This window comes from Oncorhynchus gorbuscha, linkage group LG01, assembly GCF_021184085.1.
Source record: "Oncorhynchus gorbuscha isolate QuinsamMale2020 ecotype Even-year linkage group LG01, OgorEven_v1.0, whole genome shotgun sequence".
NCBI classification, from domain to species: domain Eukaryota; kingdom Metazoa; phylum Chordata; class Actinopteri; order Salmoniformes; family Salmonidae; genus Oncorhynchus; species Oncorhynchus gorbuscha.
In genome coordinates, this window is record NC_060173.1 from 51,254,668 (window position 1) to 51,271,393 (window position 16,726).

General features: G+C 41.7%; 1 protein-coding gene across 3 annotated transcripts in view; it reads left to right on the forward strand.

Moving 5' to 3' along the window:
* Nucleotides 1–16,726, forward strand: part of LOC124039276 (protein inscuteable homolog) — a 92,575-nt gene that overhangs the window by 39,828 nt on the left and 36,021 nt on the right. For all 3 annotated transcript variants that reach the window (XM_046355208.1, XM_046355223.1, XM_046355216.1), the window contains exon 2: nucleotides 2,624–2,952. In XM_046355208.1, the coding sequence (XP_046211164.1) occupies nucleotides 2,642–2,952 (311 nt within the window). In that variant the 5' untranslated portion in view covers nucleotides 2,624–2,641. The remainder of the gene's footprint in view (nucleotides 1–2,623; nucleotides 2,953–16,726) is intronic.

Here is a 16,726-nt window from a genome sequence, read left to right on the forward strand (position 1 = left end):
GAGCCTTGTCTGTCAGCGAAACAGTTCATTCAGACTCATTTACAGCCTTTAATAAAAATATAGCTGATATGGCTGACTTGTTTGAACAAATGTAGTTTCTACTGACAATTGAGATTTACAAACTATGGCATAAGGGGACAAAGAGCGGATAAGAGGCGATCCGTAATTTCGATTAAGACATTAATGAGCGAGCTAGGACGGACGTAGTCAATATAACTAGTTGTTCAACACTTTTGAAATGTACTTGTAGGCTCTAGAAAGAGGCCCAAATCCCTACTTGGAATTCAGAGTTGGATGACCATTCCTCCAAAAATATCTGTATTTTCCCAGTCAGAGCTAATTTGATCTGAGTTCCCAGTTGTATTGAACCTTTTAGTGTGATATCCAATAGGTAGTTACAATCTTGTCTCATTGCTGCAATTCGCCTACGGACTCGGCGAAGGTCAAGAGCCAAGCCACACTGCTTCTTGACACACTGCTCGCTTAACCTGAAAGCCAGCCGCACCAATGTGTCGGAGGAAGCACTGTCAAACTGACGACCGACCGGCCCGCCACAAGGAGTCACTAGAGCACGATGAGACAAGGACATCCCGGCCAGCCAAACCCTCCCCTAACCCGGACGACGCTAGGCCAATTGCTCGCTGTCCCATGGGTCTCTCGGTCACGGGCGGCTGTGACATAGCCTGGGATCGAACCTTGGGCTGCAGTGGCGCCCTAGCACTCGTTGTTGAATTTGCGATTTCCAACTTGTTGTGTAATGTTTATGTCCAGTGGCCGATGAGCACCAATACGTTTTATTTATTATTTATCTTCATATGACAAGGATTGAAAAGGATTTCCCAGTAGATTGCTGACTTGATGCATGATGATGACTCCTTGTTTCGCTTGCTAGCTAAGACTTTGAAAGTAGGATGTTGACATAATCAGTCCAATCAAAGCTAAGGTAGATATAACGTGATTTGATGTACTTTTATCTGTGATCAATGACCTTGAGCCTTGTTGGATGGGCACTTCTAATGGAAGTCTATGGCAGCACCCAAGAGGCTTGAATATTTTAGCTCTACCCTTACAATTTACGGTGACGTAGTGTCTATGAGTGACAGAACACTGAGCCAATCAAGACGCAACTAGAGAACATTACCAACCCCTAAACTTCGTATTTTCCGCTGGCTGCCCCACCACCACAGAAAGCACTGAGCTAGGCTGAAACACCTGCATTTTGGAGCTGCCTTAACCAAGAAAGCAAAAAAGAGACCTTGTTTGTATGCGGCTTTTTAATTTAAAAAAAATGTTTTTACATTGTTTGCAAACTGATATGTAGATTAAAAAAACATGAGCTGGCGCACACCCAGAAGAAAAAAATTGTGTGGAGGTTCTAACTAACGGTGAATAAACTGTGCCTTCCTCACAGTGATGCCGAAACGCTGGTAAATACCCATTCAATTGCTGGGAGTTTATACATGGAGTGTGCGACTTTCTTTATTTTGATAGTTTACGTTACGCAAACTGATATGTGACACTTATTAATGCCAAAATAACATGCAAACAGGTGGGACTCTGCCACTGAGCAGCATAATGGCAACAATTGTTCAACAGCCCCTATTCAAATTGGGCACACTTATGCACAAATTTTATGTTTGCAATTTCACCCACTTTTAAAGAATACCAGGGGAGCTGTGCATGTTCATTTGTGACTGTCGGGAATGAAATAAGTGGTATAAAAGGGGTTATTCACATCTATTGATTCAACAACACTCACCATTTCATAAGCCAAACCACGGTGGCTAACCCTGTTCCAAGTCACTGGGCCAGAGAAGTTGACTATGAGTCTCATATGTAGCTATGTGCTGATCAAAGTCCTACAGTAAACATGACATCTGTAATCTGTAATCATTCCACAGCAGGATGCCATTAACTAAATGGATTATAATATGGGACCCCCCCCCCTCCCCCTTATGCCACAGCGGGTTTTAAAAATGGACTAATCTAAATGGGATACATCAATAAAAATGCAGAATAAAATTGCAGGCACTTAAGAACTTCAGCTCCCTTGCCTGGGTTCAAAGTGGAGAGTTACTGGCTGGCAGCCAGCCAATAAATTAGAAGATAAGAAATATTATTCCACTGGCACACCGGGGCCTATAGCTATTTAAAACGGGGGCTTTATTGATAATTGAATTACTCTGGTAAAAAAAAAGAATAGTAGGCTTGGATGCAGATCAATAAGGAGAGATTGTAGTGGGTACGGTGCCGTGGAAACGACACAGCCAAAGAGGCCGTGTGTGTGTGTGTGTGTGTGTGTGTGTGTGTGTGTGTGTGTGTGTGTGTGTGTGTGTGTGTGTGTGTGTGTGTGTGTGTGTGTGTGTGTGTGTGTGTGTGTGTGTGTGTGTGTGTGTGTGCGTCAGCGCGTGTGTGCATCTGTCTGTGTATGATTATGTAAAATGTTCAGGTCCTTCTTTTAAAATGTTCGATTTAGGATTCTAATAAAGTATCAATTCGTGTTCAAGTGGAATAAAATGCAATAAATTGTGTATTACTTACTCTACCAAATGGTGAAATTGATAGAAAATAGCAATGTGTGACTTTGGATGGTCTAATAATAATCTAATGTTGTTTATTGCAGGTGCTGTGCTGAAGTGGTATGGACACAGGTAGAATGGCTAGTCCTCAGAGCTCCAGAATGGCTAGTCCTCAGAGCTCCAGAATGGCTAGTCCTCAGAGCTCCAGAATGGCTAGTCCTCAGAGCTCCAGAATGGCTAGTCCTCAGAGCTCCAGAATGGCCACTCCTCAGAGCTCCAGAATGGCTAGTCCTCAGAGCTCCAGAATGGCCAGTCCTCAGAGCTCCAGAATGGCCACTCCTCAGAGCTCCAGAATGGCCACTCCTCAGAGCTCCAGAATGGCCACTCCTCAGAGCTCCAGACACAGTAGCTCTGTTTCATCATCTCCAATGAGGTAAGTGCACATGACTCGCATGGTGCACATATGACATAATATGCTTTGTCTGTATCTATGGGACTGTCAGCCTCGCATCAGTCTCTTGAGACACACACCAACACACACACGGCTGCACACACATTCAACAGCGCAAGAACCTACGCATGAGTACACAAATACAAACACACACATGCACAATAACACACACATATAGGCTACACAAAGGCACAATAATGTTGTGTACACTGTTGCTACTAATAGTAGTAATACTGGTAATAAAATAACCTCAGATTCAGATCTGTAAATGGGTCTAAAAACACATGGGATATATGGTGTCATTATGCAGTCTTTGCCTGGGTTTGAGAGCGAACGCATCACCACCCTGCAACTGTTAGAGTGGGATGTGTCTCTGAGTTGCCAAAACACACACACACACACACACACACACACACACACACACACACACACACACACACACACACACACACACACACACACACACACACACACACACACACACACACACACACACACACACACACACAGTCTAGGATTAGACCTCCATGCACGCAAATACATTCAAATGCACTGCGAGGACTGTTTCGTATTCTGAAGATTCCAACATATGGCACTCACATACAGACAGTCAGGAATGCACGGGACATGTTCTCACACACTTACTTTTCAATCAGATTCAAATTAATCGCATACACATGGGAATAAAAAAAGAACATACACATATGCAGATATCACAAAAACATCTACATAGACATACACTGAAATAGACTCTATAAGGTAACAGAGGACACTATCCCTGCATGCAAACTGATTGGTTGGTCACCTTCTGCCTTAGGTTCAAGCCTGAAAGAGGCCATGTCATGCACTGCAGCCAGGAGACCAGCAGTTTCATAATCAGCCAGATGTGTGTGTGTGCTCTTTTACAGATGATGTTATGTGTGCTAGCGTGCATAGTCCTACTGTGTGTTTGTGTGTGTGTGTGTGTGTGTGTGTGTGTGTGTGTGTGTGTGTGTGTGTGTGTGTGTGTGTGTGTGTGTGTGTGTGTGTGTGTGTGTGTGTGTGTGTGTGTGTGTGTGTGTGTGTGTGTGTGTGTGTGTGGAGCCCATTCTTGGACTGCACTTTAGAGCTGTCAGTCTGCTTTGCGCTGATGGAAGCATCTGGAAGTCAGATGTCTGCCTCATACCTCAGATCCCAATCACCGTCTCTTAGTCTCGGGCCAGGGCATTTTTATCCCATGTGCTACTTCAGGAGGAGTGTATGCGACAACCTCGATCATCAAAGCACAGCAGGCTAATTAATTGGTATATACAGCCTAGGGTTGCAAAGCTACCAGTAGTTTACCAAAGTTACCGTAATCTTCAGTAATGTTGGTAATTAAAGGAAAATCTATTGCAATCTATCGTAACTTTAATAATTTATTCTTGAATAACTCACTTTTTTTCAAATTCATAAATGGTATCCATATTGTCCATGAGTTTCTAGTAGATAGACAATATGGTTCAAGAGAAAATTGCCTAATTGCCTAATTAATGAAAAAAGCATCTAATGAACTATTATTTTCAATTTACTCTGCAAGTCTTCCAACTATAGATGTTTTCTTTACAAACTGCCACCAGCACATTGACAACAAACAAGTCAAATAAATGTGTGTAAAAAAATGATATTTCATGCTGAAAACTCCTTCATATTAAACACCAATGGCATTCACTAAGTTGATGGTTATATTGTATTTTTGACATTATAATCATCTTATTTTATTATTTAATATTTGACATTTGATAAGGCTCAAACAAAAGTCCTTGCAGGGAAGATTATAATAAATTGTTCCAAGTAGATGTTTGCGGTGCTAATTCTAAAAAGAGTCCATGTAAAAATATATATCCAAAGGGAAAAGCACACTTTGAAAGTTCCCAGTAATACCCTCCCTTTGCAACTCTAATACAGCCTGAAACATTTGTATGCAAAATCGTGTAAATGTTCCTTAGAAGCCAGACTGTTAAATAAAATGACCTTTGAACTTTGGTGCTTGTCTGTGCAGTTTATCCTTCAGCTGCTCTAAAGTTTTGACAAAATATCCACAGGAAAGTATTGTTTTCCTGACTATTTAGACAGTCGGTATGTATATGGTTCGGCTCTGCACCGAGATAAAGTTGGTTAGTATGACCATCTGTAGAGCATCTATCAACAAACTACACTACATGATCAAAAGTATCTGGGGACCTGCTTGTCGAACATCTCACTCCAAAATCATGGGCTATGGAGTTGGTCCCCCCTTTGATGCTTTAACAGCCTCCACTCTTCTGGGATGGCTTTCCACTAGATGTTGGAACATCCCGAAGGTGTTCGATGGGCTTGGGTTCAGGGCTTTGTGCATGACAGTTCAGTTCATCCACACCGATTTCGAAAAAAAAACATTTCTGTATGGACCTTGCTTTGTGCACGGGAGCATTGTCATGCTGAAACAGGAAAGGGCCTTCCTCAAACTGTTGCCACAAAGTTGTAAGCACAGAATCGCCTAGAATGTCATTGTATGCTGTAGCATTAAGATTTCCCTTCACTGGGCCTAGCCCGAACCATGGAAAACAGCCCCAGACCATTATTCCTTCTCCACCAAACTTTACAGTTGGTGCTATGCATTGGGGCAGGTAAGGTTCTCCTGGCATCCGCCAAACCCAGATTCGTCCGTTGGACTGACAGATGGTGAAGGTTGATTCATCACTCCTAAGAAAGCATTTCCATTGCTTCAGAGCCCAATGGCGACAAGCTTTACACCACTCCAGCCGACGCTTGGCATTGCGCATGGTGATCTTAGGCTTGTGTGCGACTGCTTGCCATGGAAACACATTTAATGAAGCTCCCAACAAACAATTATTATGCTGACGTTGCTTCCAGAGGTGGCTTGGAAGTCGGTAGTGAGTGCTGAAGCCGATTTGAACGTGCTTCAGCACTCAGCGGTCCCGTTCTGTGAGCTTGTGTGGCCGACCACTTTACGGCTGAGCTGTTCAGTAAGGTAATTCAACTGCCAATGTTTGTCTATGGAGAGTGCATGGCTGTGTGCTCGATTCTATACACCTGCCAATCATTTGAAGGGGTGTCCACATACTTTTGTATATATATCGTGTATCTGTTGAAAAGCAATTGTTGCTAAGGTTACGCTTAGGGTTAGGTTTAGAGAAAGGGTTAGGGTAAGGGTTTAGTTTAGGGTTAGGATAAGGGTTAAGGTTAGGGCTAGGGTTAGTAGATAGTTAGTTGAAATGTTACTGATAGTCTGTAGAGCATCTACAGATGGACTATCCAAATAAAGTGTTACCAAAGTGGATTCTTCATCCCTTCTCTTATCACTCATACCGTTCCATTCTACAATGCTATCATAAACAGGAAAGACTAGACATTTTTTTTGGTATTCATTTGGAACCTCCCAGCTCAAGCACTGCTATTGTGGCAAAGGCTGTTTGTCAAATGTAATTACATTTTTCAAATGTAACCTTTATTTAACTAGGCAAGTCAGTTAAGAACAAATTCTTATTTACAATGACGGCCTACCGGGGAACAGTGAGTTAACTGCCTTGTTCATGGGCAAAACGACAGATTTTTACCTCGTCAGCTCTGGGATACAATCCAGCAACCGTTTGATTACTGGCCCAACGCTCTAACCACTGGGCTACCTGCCAATGTAGTGCACGATTTTCCATTCATGTGTATTTAATGTTCAGAACCCAATAAGAATACTTTAGCATTCTTGCTTACTACATTTTGTATACATGTTTATTTATTTGTGTGGGACAAGAGTCTCCTTGTTTCCGTTTCCTCTGCTTCTCCAAAGCATCATTGACCTGCTCTTCAAAATCTCACAGCTCATTCAGCCTACATTTTCCCTCGGACTGTCTGAATGTGGTTCTCTTGTGGTATCTGCATAATATTCATATGTGGTGCCAGACATTATATGGTGTCATTCATGCAAACCAGACATTATATTATGCCATTCATGCAAACCAGACATTGAAGCACATGTGGGTTCACATGCTACAATAGAGGTTTTCTTATTGGAGACCTAAGTAGAAATCTTTTGCTGAGAAGTCTAAGAGCGTTTGCCTCTGGCTCCTGGTCGATTGCCCTTACTTGGGGTTGGAACCTTCCAATTGCCATACCTTCGCTGCCCCGGTTGTGATTCCCACAGCACAGCCAAACTAGCCGCTTATCAATTGAATTCCGTCTCCAAAGACATTTGAAGAGTTACACAGCCCAATGCATCACTGAGTTTCTGTAACGTACCAGGCGGAGGTTTCACAATTGGGGATTGTATTTGTATGGTCCCATGTGGCTCCCATAGAGCTTGGTGCTTGCAATGCGAGTTCCTCCTGCCCGATAATTCGCGCCGCGCTTGATCGAAGACAGGTGGTCCTCCCAACACCGCTGGGCTTTACTCGTCTGTTTACCATACAGCGCTTATCGACGAAAGCACCCAAGCACTGAAATATAGTGATACATACACATAGTCGCAACTATAAATAGCGTAGCACTGGCGTTGACAGTTGAATGTGTTTTTCTCTCTGTGCCTGCCTGAAAGTTTGTCTCTGTGATGCAATTGCGTGACACACCAACAGCGCATCAGTCACACCAGAGAGAATGCTAGCAACATGCTAATGCTATGCTAGCACCGGGCAGTGCTATATTTAGCTCTCAAAACACAGACTCAGGGTGCAATGAAATGAAAAAAGTTTAGTCTCGAGGTTGATCTCTCTCTCTCTCTCTCTCTCTCTCTCTCTCTCTCTGCATCTGATGGGTTGTCCTGAGACATTGATGCATCCCTGTCACCGTATATGGGCCTCAGCGCAAGTTAAGCTTGTGACGATTGCCAAGAAGCACTGCTTTTAGCGAGGAAGCTGAAAGAAGAACCCGCATTGCCTATTTTAAGGATTCCACTTTGGAGAAATCTGACACTTTACGCAGAGTGGTGAGAGATAGTTAACATCTCAAACATAAGGGGAATGGTTTGATTATTGACGTGGCTGCTGTTATACTGTATGTTCCTTGTTATATGCATTGCACATTTCGTAGGTTAGCTATCAAGAGGAAGGCTAGTAGGCTACACTATCCCAAAGAGCAACACCCACCTGTAGCACGCGCTCCAGCAGGTGTATCTCACTGATCATCCCTAAAGCCAACACCTAATTTGGCCGCCTTTCGTTCCAGTTCTCTGCTGCCTGTGACTGGAACTAATTGCAAAAATCACTGAAGTTGGAGACTTTTATCTCCCTCACCAACTTCAAACATCTGCTATCTGAGCAGCTAACCGATCGCTGCAGCTGTACATAGTCTATTGGTAAATAGCCCACCCAATTTTACCTACCTCATCCCCATACTGTTTTCATTTATTTACTTTTCTGCTCTTTTGCACACCAATATCTCTACCTGTACATTACCATCTGATCATTTATCACTCCAGTGTTCATCTGCAAAAGTGTAATTATTCACCTACCTACTCATGCCTTTTGCACACAATGTATATAGATTCTCTTTTTTTTCTACTGTGTTATTGACTTGTTAATTGTTTACTCCATGTGTAACTCTGTGTTGTCTGTTCACACTGCTATGCTTTATCTTGGCCAGGTCGCAGTTGCAAATGAGAACTTGTTCTCAACTAGCCTACCTGGTTAAATAAAGGTGAAATAAAAATATATTTTATACACCTGCCTTTTTTTGTGTGTTTGGTTGAGATTTGGTCCAGTCTGGTCTTGATTTAGCCCAAACAGTCCAGTCTGGACCAAATCTGAACCAGTCTTACATAGATATCTATATTTCAAGTTTGGACAGCACAGTACCTCACATTACGGCACACTGTACAGTAAATGAAAGTAGAGTATAGTACAGTAGAGTATAGTGCAGTACAATACAGTAGAGCATAGTAAAATAAAGCAAAGCAAAGTATAGTGTACTGTATTTATTGTACCCTACTTTACTCTAATGCACTCTACTGTACTGTACTCTACTTAATTCAACTCTACTGTACTGTAGTGGACTCCTGTGTAGCTCAGTTGGTAGAGCATGGCGCTTGTAACGCCAGGGTAGTGGGTTCGATCCCCGGGACCACCCATACGTAGAATGTATGCACGCATGCCTGTAAGTCGCTTTGGATAAAAGCGTCTGCTAAATGGCATATATTATTATTATTATTATTATTACTCTTCTCCACTAAATGAAACTATTCTGTACTGTACCGTACGGTACTCTACTGAATAAAACTTGACTCTCCTGTACCATACTGTGCTTTACTGTACTAAACTGTGCCGTATTGTAATGTGATGTTCAAACTTGTGAAACATTGCCTAGACATTGGGCGGCAGGGTAGCGGTTAGAGCGTTGGACTAGTAACCGAAAGGTTGCAAGTTCGAATCCCCGAGCTGACAAGGTACAAATCTGTTGTTCTGCCCCTGAACAGGCAGTTAACCCACTGTTCCTAGGCCGTAATTGAAAATAAGAATTAGTTCTTAACTGACTTGCCTGGTTATATAAAGGTAAATTAAAGGTTAAAAAAACAACAACAAAAAAACAAACATCTATTGTTTGTTCAGATTTGTAACCGTTGATGTGGCCTGTTGGTTTATTCTGTAAATTGGAATATATTGAACATCATGCCTTGATTCAGTCTCATGTAGCAACATTTGAAATTGTGTTTTTTTAAAACATTGGAATAAAGCAGAGACACAAATCTACAAAAAGGTATGTCATACACTGAATGTGAGGAACAATGGGAAAGTAATTCTGCTTTGAAAGTTGCTACATTTGTAACCTCACTTTTGAGAAAATGGCCTCTGAATGTTTTGGTACCAACTGGAGAGCTCTTCTTTGTCTACAACCATTCAGTATTGTTCTTCTTAATTTTTAGCCCAAACCATCTCTTTAAGGGTTGATCCAATCGTTCTGTACCAACAGCAGCAGTCAAGCACCCAAGCTAACTGACTAACTTGCTTTCTACTTCCAAACACAAATGAGAGAACATCTCACTGAACATTACTCGTCCTCGCAGAGCTGGTTAGACTGTTTTTATGTTATCCAAAGCGTTGGTGACTGCAACTGTGTTGTCAGATTGTCCGTTTGTAAATTCAGAGTATTTTGCTCTCGGGCGTAACACTGGACACTCTGGCCAAGAGTAGGGTTGATTCGAGCGTTATGAAACGGCAGTCAAGCACCCAAGCTAACTGGCTAATTCACTAGCTTGCTAGCTACTTCCAGACACAAATTAGAGAACATCTCATTCTGCCCATTTTACTCACCCTAACAGCTGGTTAGGCTGTTTTTATGTTACCCAGAGCGTTGGTGACTGTACCTGTGCTGCTGGCAACAATTTAATTATGATTTTTTGCCGAAGTTTACTGACACCGGCCATATTTAATGGACGTTCATTCGTTCATCAGTTATTCTGCGCTCTGGCACACTCAGATGAGAGTGCTCTGAAATCGGAGTAGATGGCCAGACTGAATATACGAACACACCGAAATGGTTACTTGCATAGTGGAGTCTTTTGTTAAGACATGTAGCTAGCTAGCTAAACAATGAACCATAATCCCAACTCATGACATTACTACCCTGCATGAATCTGCAGGTAGCTAACCAACCAGGTTCAATGTTAGCTAACTAACATTAGGCCATATCTAACCAAGCAAATGGCTCTGAGATACATATAATAAGATCATACACGTAAAGTTAGCTAGAAAGCCAGCTAATGTTAGCTAGCTAGGTAACAGTACCCTTTAACTTGAAAGGAAAAGACTACGTCAAAATTAGAAATGTGTAATATCTGAAAATATAGCAAGCTAGACTATCTTACCCACATACATCATGGTTGGACGCTTCTTCCTGTCACGGATGCCATAGTTGCCCTTAGATTGAAGATGTAATCCAGAGACAAGTGTTTTAGCTATCATACTCTAATTTCACTGATTTCAAAACTCGGTCCTCCAGAAAGTGGAGCGCAACACTTTTCACCTTTTAATTCAGCACCTAAAATGCACCTGTCGTCAACGTAATTTTTCTTACTGGGGCCCTAGATAGTATAGTCCGCCTACGAACTACACTGGAAATGACTGCTGTCCTCTATTTATAACTGCTAGTTCCTTTCCACCTCCGCAATTCATTGTGCGAAATACATTTCTCCAATTTTCTTTTCTCTTCAGCTCATTGTGCCGAGACATGCTCTGTGTGCAGAATCCGAATGATATAATATTACACTGTTATTTCTGTCTATCACAGTCATAAAGATTAGGAATAAAGCTCACAGTCAAGGCCTATTCTACTGTGAAATGGTCTATATTAATTTTTTGGGCTTCGTGTAACTTAATGGCGCTACTCTAATGTACAGTATGTTGTGATTGTGTTGTCAGACGCAATGGACACATTAACATCAATTATAGCGCAAATGGAACCAGGGAGGAATGATGGAGCTTATTTACTATCCGCGATTCATTTGGGCCCTATTAGCCGGTACTATGCTCTGTGGCATCATTCTCAGAGGCTCATACAGGGCATTGACACACACACACAGACAGGGCCGGTCCTAGCCTTTAGAGGGCCCTAAATGCATTTCTCATTTTAACATTTCAATTTAGCATTTAAGAATGTCATTTTCAAAGTAGCACTGATAATAAATGTAACCGTTAAATATTTTAATGTTTATGTACAGTGCCTTCAGAAAGTATTCGTACTTCTTGACCTATTCCACATTTTGTTGTGTTACAGCCTGAATTCAAAATGGATGAAATAGATTTCTTTCCCACCCATCTACACACAATACCCCATAATGACAAAGTGAAAACATGTTTTTAGAAATGTTTGCACATTTATTGAAAATGAAATACAGGAATATCTCATAAATATACATAGGTATTCACACCCCTGAGTCAATACATGCTAGAATCCCCATTTCTTTACCAATTTCTTTTGCAGTTTTACTTTAGTGCCTCATTGCAAACAGGATGCATGTTTTGGAATATATTTATTCTGTACAGGCTTCCTTCTTTTCACTCTGTCATCAAAGTTAGTATTGTGGAGTAACTACAATGTTGTTGATCCCTCCTCAGTTTTCTCCTATCACAGCCATTAAACTCTGTAACTTTTAAAGTCACCATTGGCCTCATGGTGAAATCCCTGAGCGGTTTCCTTCCTCTCCGGCAATTGAGTTAGGAATGACGCCTATATCTTTGCAGAGACTGGGTGAATTGATACCCTATCCATAGTGTAATTAATTACCTCACCATGTTCAAAGTGATATATTTCTTCCATCCACCAATAGGTGCCCTTCTTTGTGAGGCATTGGAAAACCTCCCTGGTCTTTGTGGTTGAATCAGTTTTTGAAATTCACTGCTTGACTGAGGTTCCTTACAGATAATTGTATGTGTGGGATACAGAGATGAGGTAGTCATTAAAAAATCATGCTAAACACTATTATTGCACACAGAGTCCTTGCAATGCATTATGTGACTTGTTAAGCACATCTTTTCTCCTGAACTTATTTAGGCTTGCCATAACAAAGGGGTTGAATACATTTCAGCTTTTCCTAAAAACACTTTAAGATTATGGGGTATTGTGTGAAGGCCAGTGACACAAAATCTCCGTTTAATCCATTTTAAATTCAGGCTGTAACATAACCCCACCTCCTCACTGCCCAATCCCACGAACATACATCATGTCTCCATGTATCTCAGCCCATAGTTTTCCAGGCTCCGGGAGCCGGCTCTGTATTTCTGTCACTGTGCCTCGAGTGTGTTTACACTCCAACCACTGTGTAAACGACTCTCCCTTGTCCCCCCAGCCTCCAGAGGCGGAGAGGGACGCCTCATCTTCACAGTCCCCGGTCTGTGATAACACAGCCACGATCCCTGGCCCCCTATGTAAATATTTGTCATCTCCCGCAAACTGGAGTGTGCTTTTTCACTCCCTTTTGGAAAACACACCTATTATTACTATGATTTGCTTCAGCGAAGGTAGGGTCATTTTACTGGAGGTTTTGTGTGTATACATTCATGTAATTCTGGAACCTCTAGTTTTTTAAATTACGAAATGATCTGGACTTGTACTGTGTCTATGTGCGCCAAGTGGGTTTTAAAAGCAAATTCCCAGACTGTGCATTTTCTGTCTGAACCTTAGAACAACTCGCTTCAGATCATGATGATAATCACAATATTGTAGCGGGAATGATAGCTCCTTGCTATTTGTTTTTTACAATGTAAGAAGGTGGCAATTATTTAAATGCAGATTTAAATACATCAGCTGGAAAATGTGTTGCATGTGACACAATCACCAGCTTTTCTACTCCAATCCATTTTAGATTCAGTGATTTATTTCAAATGCTATGGTCATGTTGAGAGGACCTTTTTACAGATAGAGAAATGTCCCTCATAGTGTTTAATGAAAACAGCGATTTCAGTCAGTAAACTTTAAAGATGATCATTGCCAGCATAAGATGTAAGCATGGCATGATATTGCGGGAGAAATCCAAACATGGCCATTTTCCTGTTTTAGTCATTTTTAAAAAACACCATTGAGTCATGTTCACCTGGTAAAATGTTGCGAGGGCATCTCTGCAGGGCTTGTGAAACAAATGGCAGGCAATTAAATCCCCTGACCCTTCCAATCTCCCTGTCACCCGTGACACATTACTAATTAGCGTCCACTCTGTCGAGAGGGGGGGTCCAGGGGGGCTGCAGGAGTGCTGCCCATCTGATTGCCGGGGTGACCTGGTGGGGTGCAGTTTCCAGCAACCATGGCTGTGTCGTGTCTCTGCAGCATGAAGGTGGGGGCACCATCAAACCATTAGAATGTGGACGCACACACACACAGCTCTCCGGTGCTAATTGTCTAGGGACACTATCGGCATCAGCAACTCTATCTGGGCCTTCAAAGGAAGCATTTTATTTTTGCCTTTTACATGTCCGAGAGACAAGGCCCAGCTCTTGAGTTGAGAGAGTTAGAGCTGCTCCTCTTTTCCTCAAGAGCTGGGCCTATTTTCGTCATGTCTCTCCCAATTGAGGAAATCAATCACATGGCACCTTTTGAGAGTGTGACCTTTGACCTTGGGAGTAGCACCTCTCTTCATTAGGAAGCAAATGAGAGCATATCTCCTCTCCAAAGTGAGTGGGTTTGTGGGATAGCTATTTGAACCGGTGAACCTCATCATTATGGATGATGTCGGAAATCTCTGCCTACAGCTTCCCATAATGCATCCCCACGTCACCCCACCGAGGAGACGAGTGACAGGGCGGAGGACGATGTCAATTCCCAAAGTGCAAGAGTTAGGATTTGATTGTGTGTGTGTGTGTGTGTGTGTGTGTGTGTGTGTGTGTGTGTGTGTGTGTGTGTGTGTGTGTGTGTGTGTGTGTGTGTGTGTGTGTGTGTGTGTGTGTGTGTGTGTGTGTGTGTGTGTGTGTGTGTGTGTGTGTGTGTGTGTGTGTGTGTGTGTGAGAGAGAGAGAGAGAAAAAGGGAGAAACATGTAGAAAAAGGGAGAATACGTACACTTGTATTTACAACAACGTTGCCATTCTGTAGTGATAATGAAAACATGACACTTGTTTATAGTTGAGTATAGTTATTTTAACCATTAACTCAATCGAAATGTAGATATTCCAAAAGGGGGTATATTCAATTATGTGTCATTGAATGATGACTCATTTCCGTCTACATCAGACAATAGTTTGGTGGAATCAGATACCACACCACTGCTGACCTCATAAAACAAATGGATGGTTTTCTTTAGTAAACAGGCACACTCATAGTGACTGATACTGAAAATACTCTCGATTGGAACCGTGCCTTCTCAATGGCACGACAATGTTTACCCAGCTCTGTGTTAAAAGCTGAAACTCGATACGTGCGTAAAGACAGAATACAGGCAGTGTTTGTTCCTATGGGTCAATAAAATTCATGATACCAGACAATAGACATACATCATCATCATCCATCATCACCATGGTCCCACAGTGACTCAGCTCTACATTTGTCTCAAAGGCAGGCTTTGACTATTCAAATTGGATTTTTGTTTGTTTAAAGTTCGCACACAATGATGCTTCCTTTTAGCACCCAAACACCCAATGAGCTTGGGGTATTATTAGAGATCTTTGTCAACACAAGATGTAAAGCTTCCGGTATTTTACCAAAGTTACCGAATCTTCCGTAATTTTGGTAATTAAAAGAGAATCTAAGGCACTCTCTGAACGTGTTTAATTGATTAGGCTATTTTCTCTTGAACCATATGGTCTATCTACTAGAAACTCATGGTCAATTTGGACATAGATATAAAATGCTATATGGATACATTTTTAAAACGTTATTCAAGTATAAATTATTAAAGCATCTGTAAGGGTTTTCTGGTGAAAGAGAAGCGGACCAAAAAGCAGCATGGTGGTTATTCATGTTCTTTAATATATAAAGAAACTACACATGAGATAACTAACAAAAACAACAAACGTGAGAAAACCTAAAACAGTCCTATCTGGTGCAATCACAGAGACAGAAACAATCACCCACAAACACACAGTGAAACCCAGGCTACCTAAGTATGATTCTCAATCAGAGACAACTAAATGACACCTGCCTCTGATTGAGAACCATACTAGGCCGAAACATAGAAATTCCCAAAACCTAGAAAAACAAACATAGACTGCCCACCCAACTCACGCCCTGACCATACTAACTAAATACAAAACACAGGAAATAAAGGTCAGAACATGACAGCATCTAATCAACTATGACATGGGTGTCAAACTCATTCCACGGAGGGCTGAGTGTATGTGGATTTGAGTTTTTTCCTTTCAATTAAGACCAAGACAACCAGGTGAGGGTAATTCCGTACTAATTTGTGACCTTAATTAATCAATCAAGTACAAGGGTGGAGCGAAAACCCCGCAAGACACTCGGCCCTCCGTGGAATGAGTTTGACGTGAACTATGGCATTATACATTACACCCAACATTTCGACTTCGTCTTGGGTATTTATGTGCTGGCTCTAAATAAATCAAAATACTACGCATATAACTTTGATATCCTGCGCGTTGTCCCTGTGGATATATTTTTACCTTGACTATTTTTGGAATTAGTGCCGCAAACCTCTACTTGGGACAATTTATTATAATCTTGGCTGCAATGACTTTTGTTTGAGCCTCATCACATATATGAATATATGAAATAATTTAATAATATTATTTCAACATGAAAGAAAAAAAATGGAATGACAAAGATGTAAAACATTGTTCTAAATATAAACCATGTGATAAAAGGCCACAGAGGGCCAGAGATAATTAGACACTTGTACAAATCTGAAGTACCCAAAAGGGCCACTATAGATGTGTTGTGATAGATTACATAAAATCCTTGAAATATACGTAAGCTTCGAAAGTTTCCAGTAATATACCCTCCCTTTGCAACCCTAACCCTGATGCAATATCCAGATTAACTCATTGACTCAGTATTTACCATGAATGCCAGATAGTCTAGAGTTTCGTGTAGAACTGCATCTCCTAAACTCAGTCCTGGGGACCCCAAGAGCTGCACGTTTTGGTTTTTCACCTAGCACTAGACAGCTGATTCAATGAACTCATCATCAAGCTGAGGACCGGGTTTGGGAAAGCTTGGCGTAGAATACAGATTGGTGAACCTCCACCCTCTTGTTTACTCAAAGCAGCGGAGGGCGTTGTAGCGATCAACCTCTCAGCCTCCTTAACACTGGGTTGATTTCACTCATCCGGAGAAACCCCTCTGAAAGCCTCCAGTAAGCCCACGTTC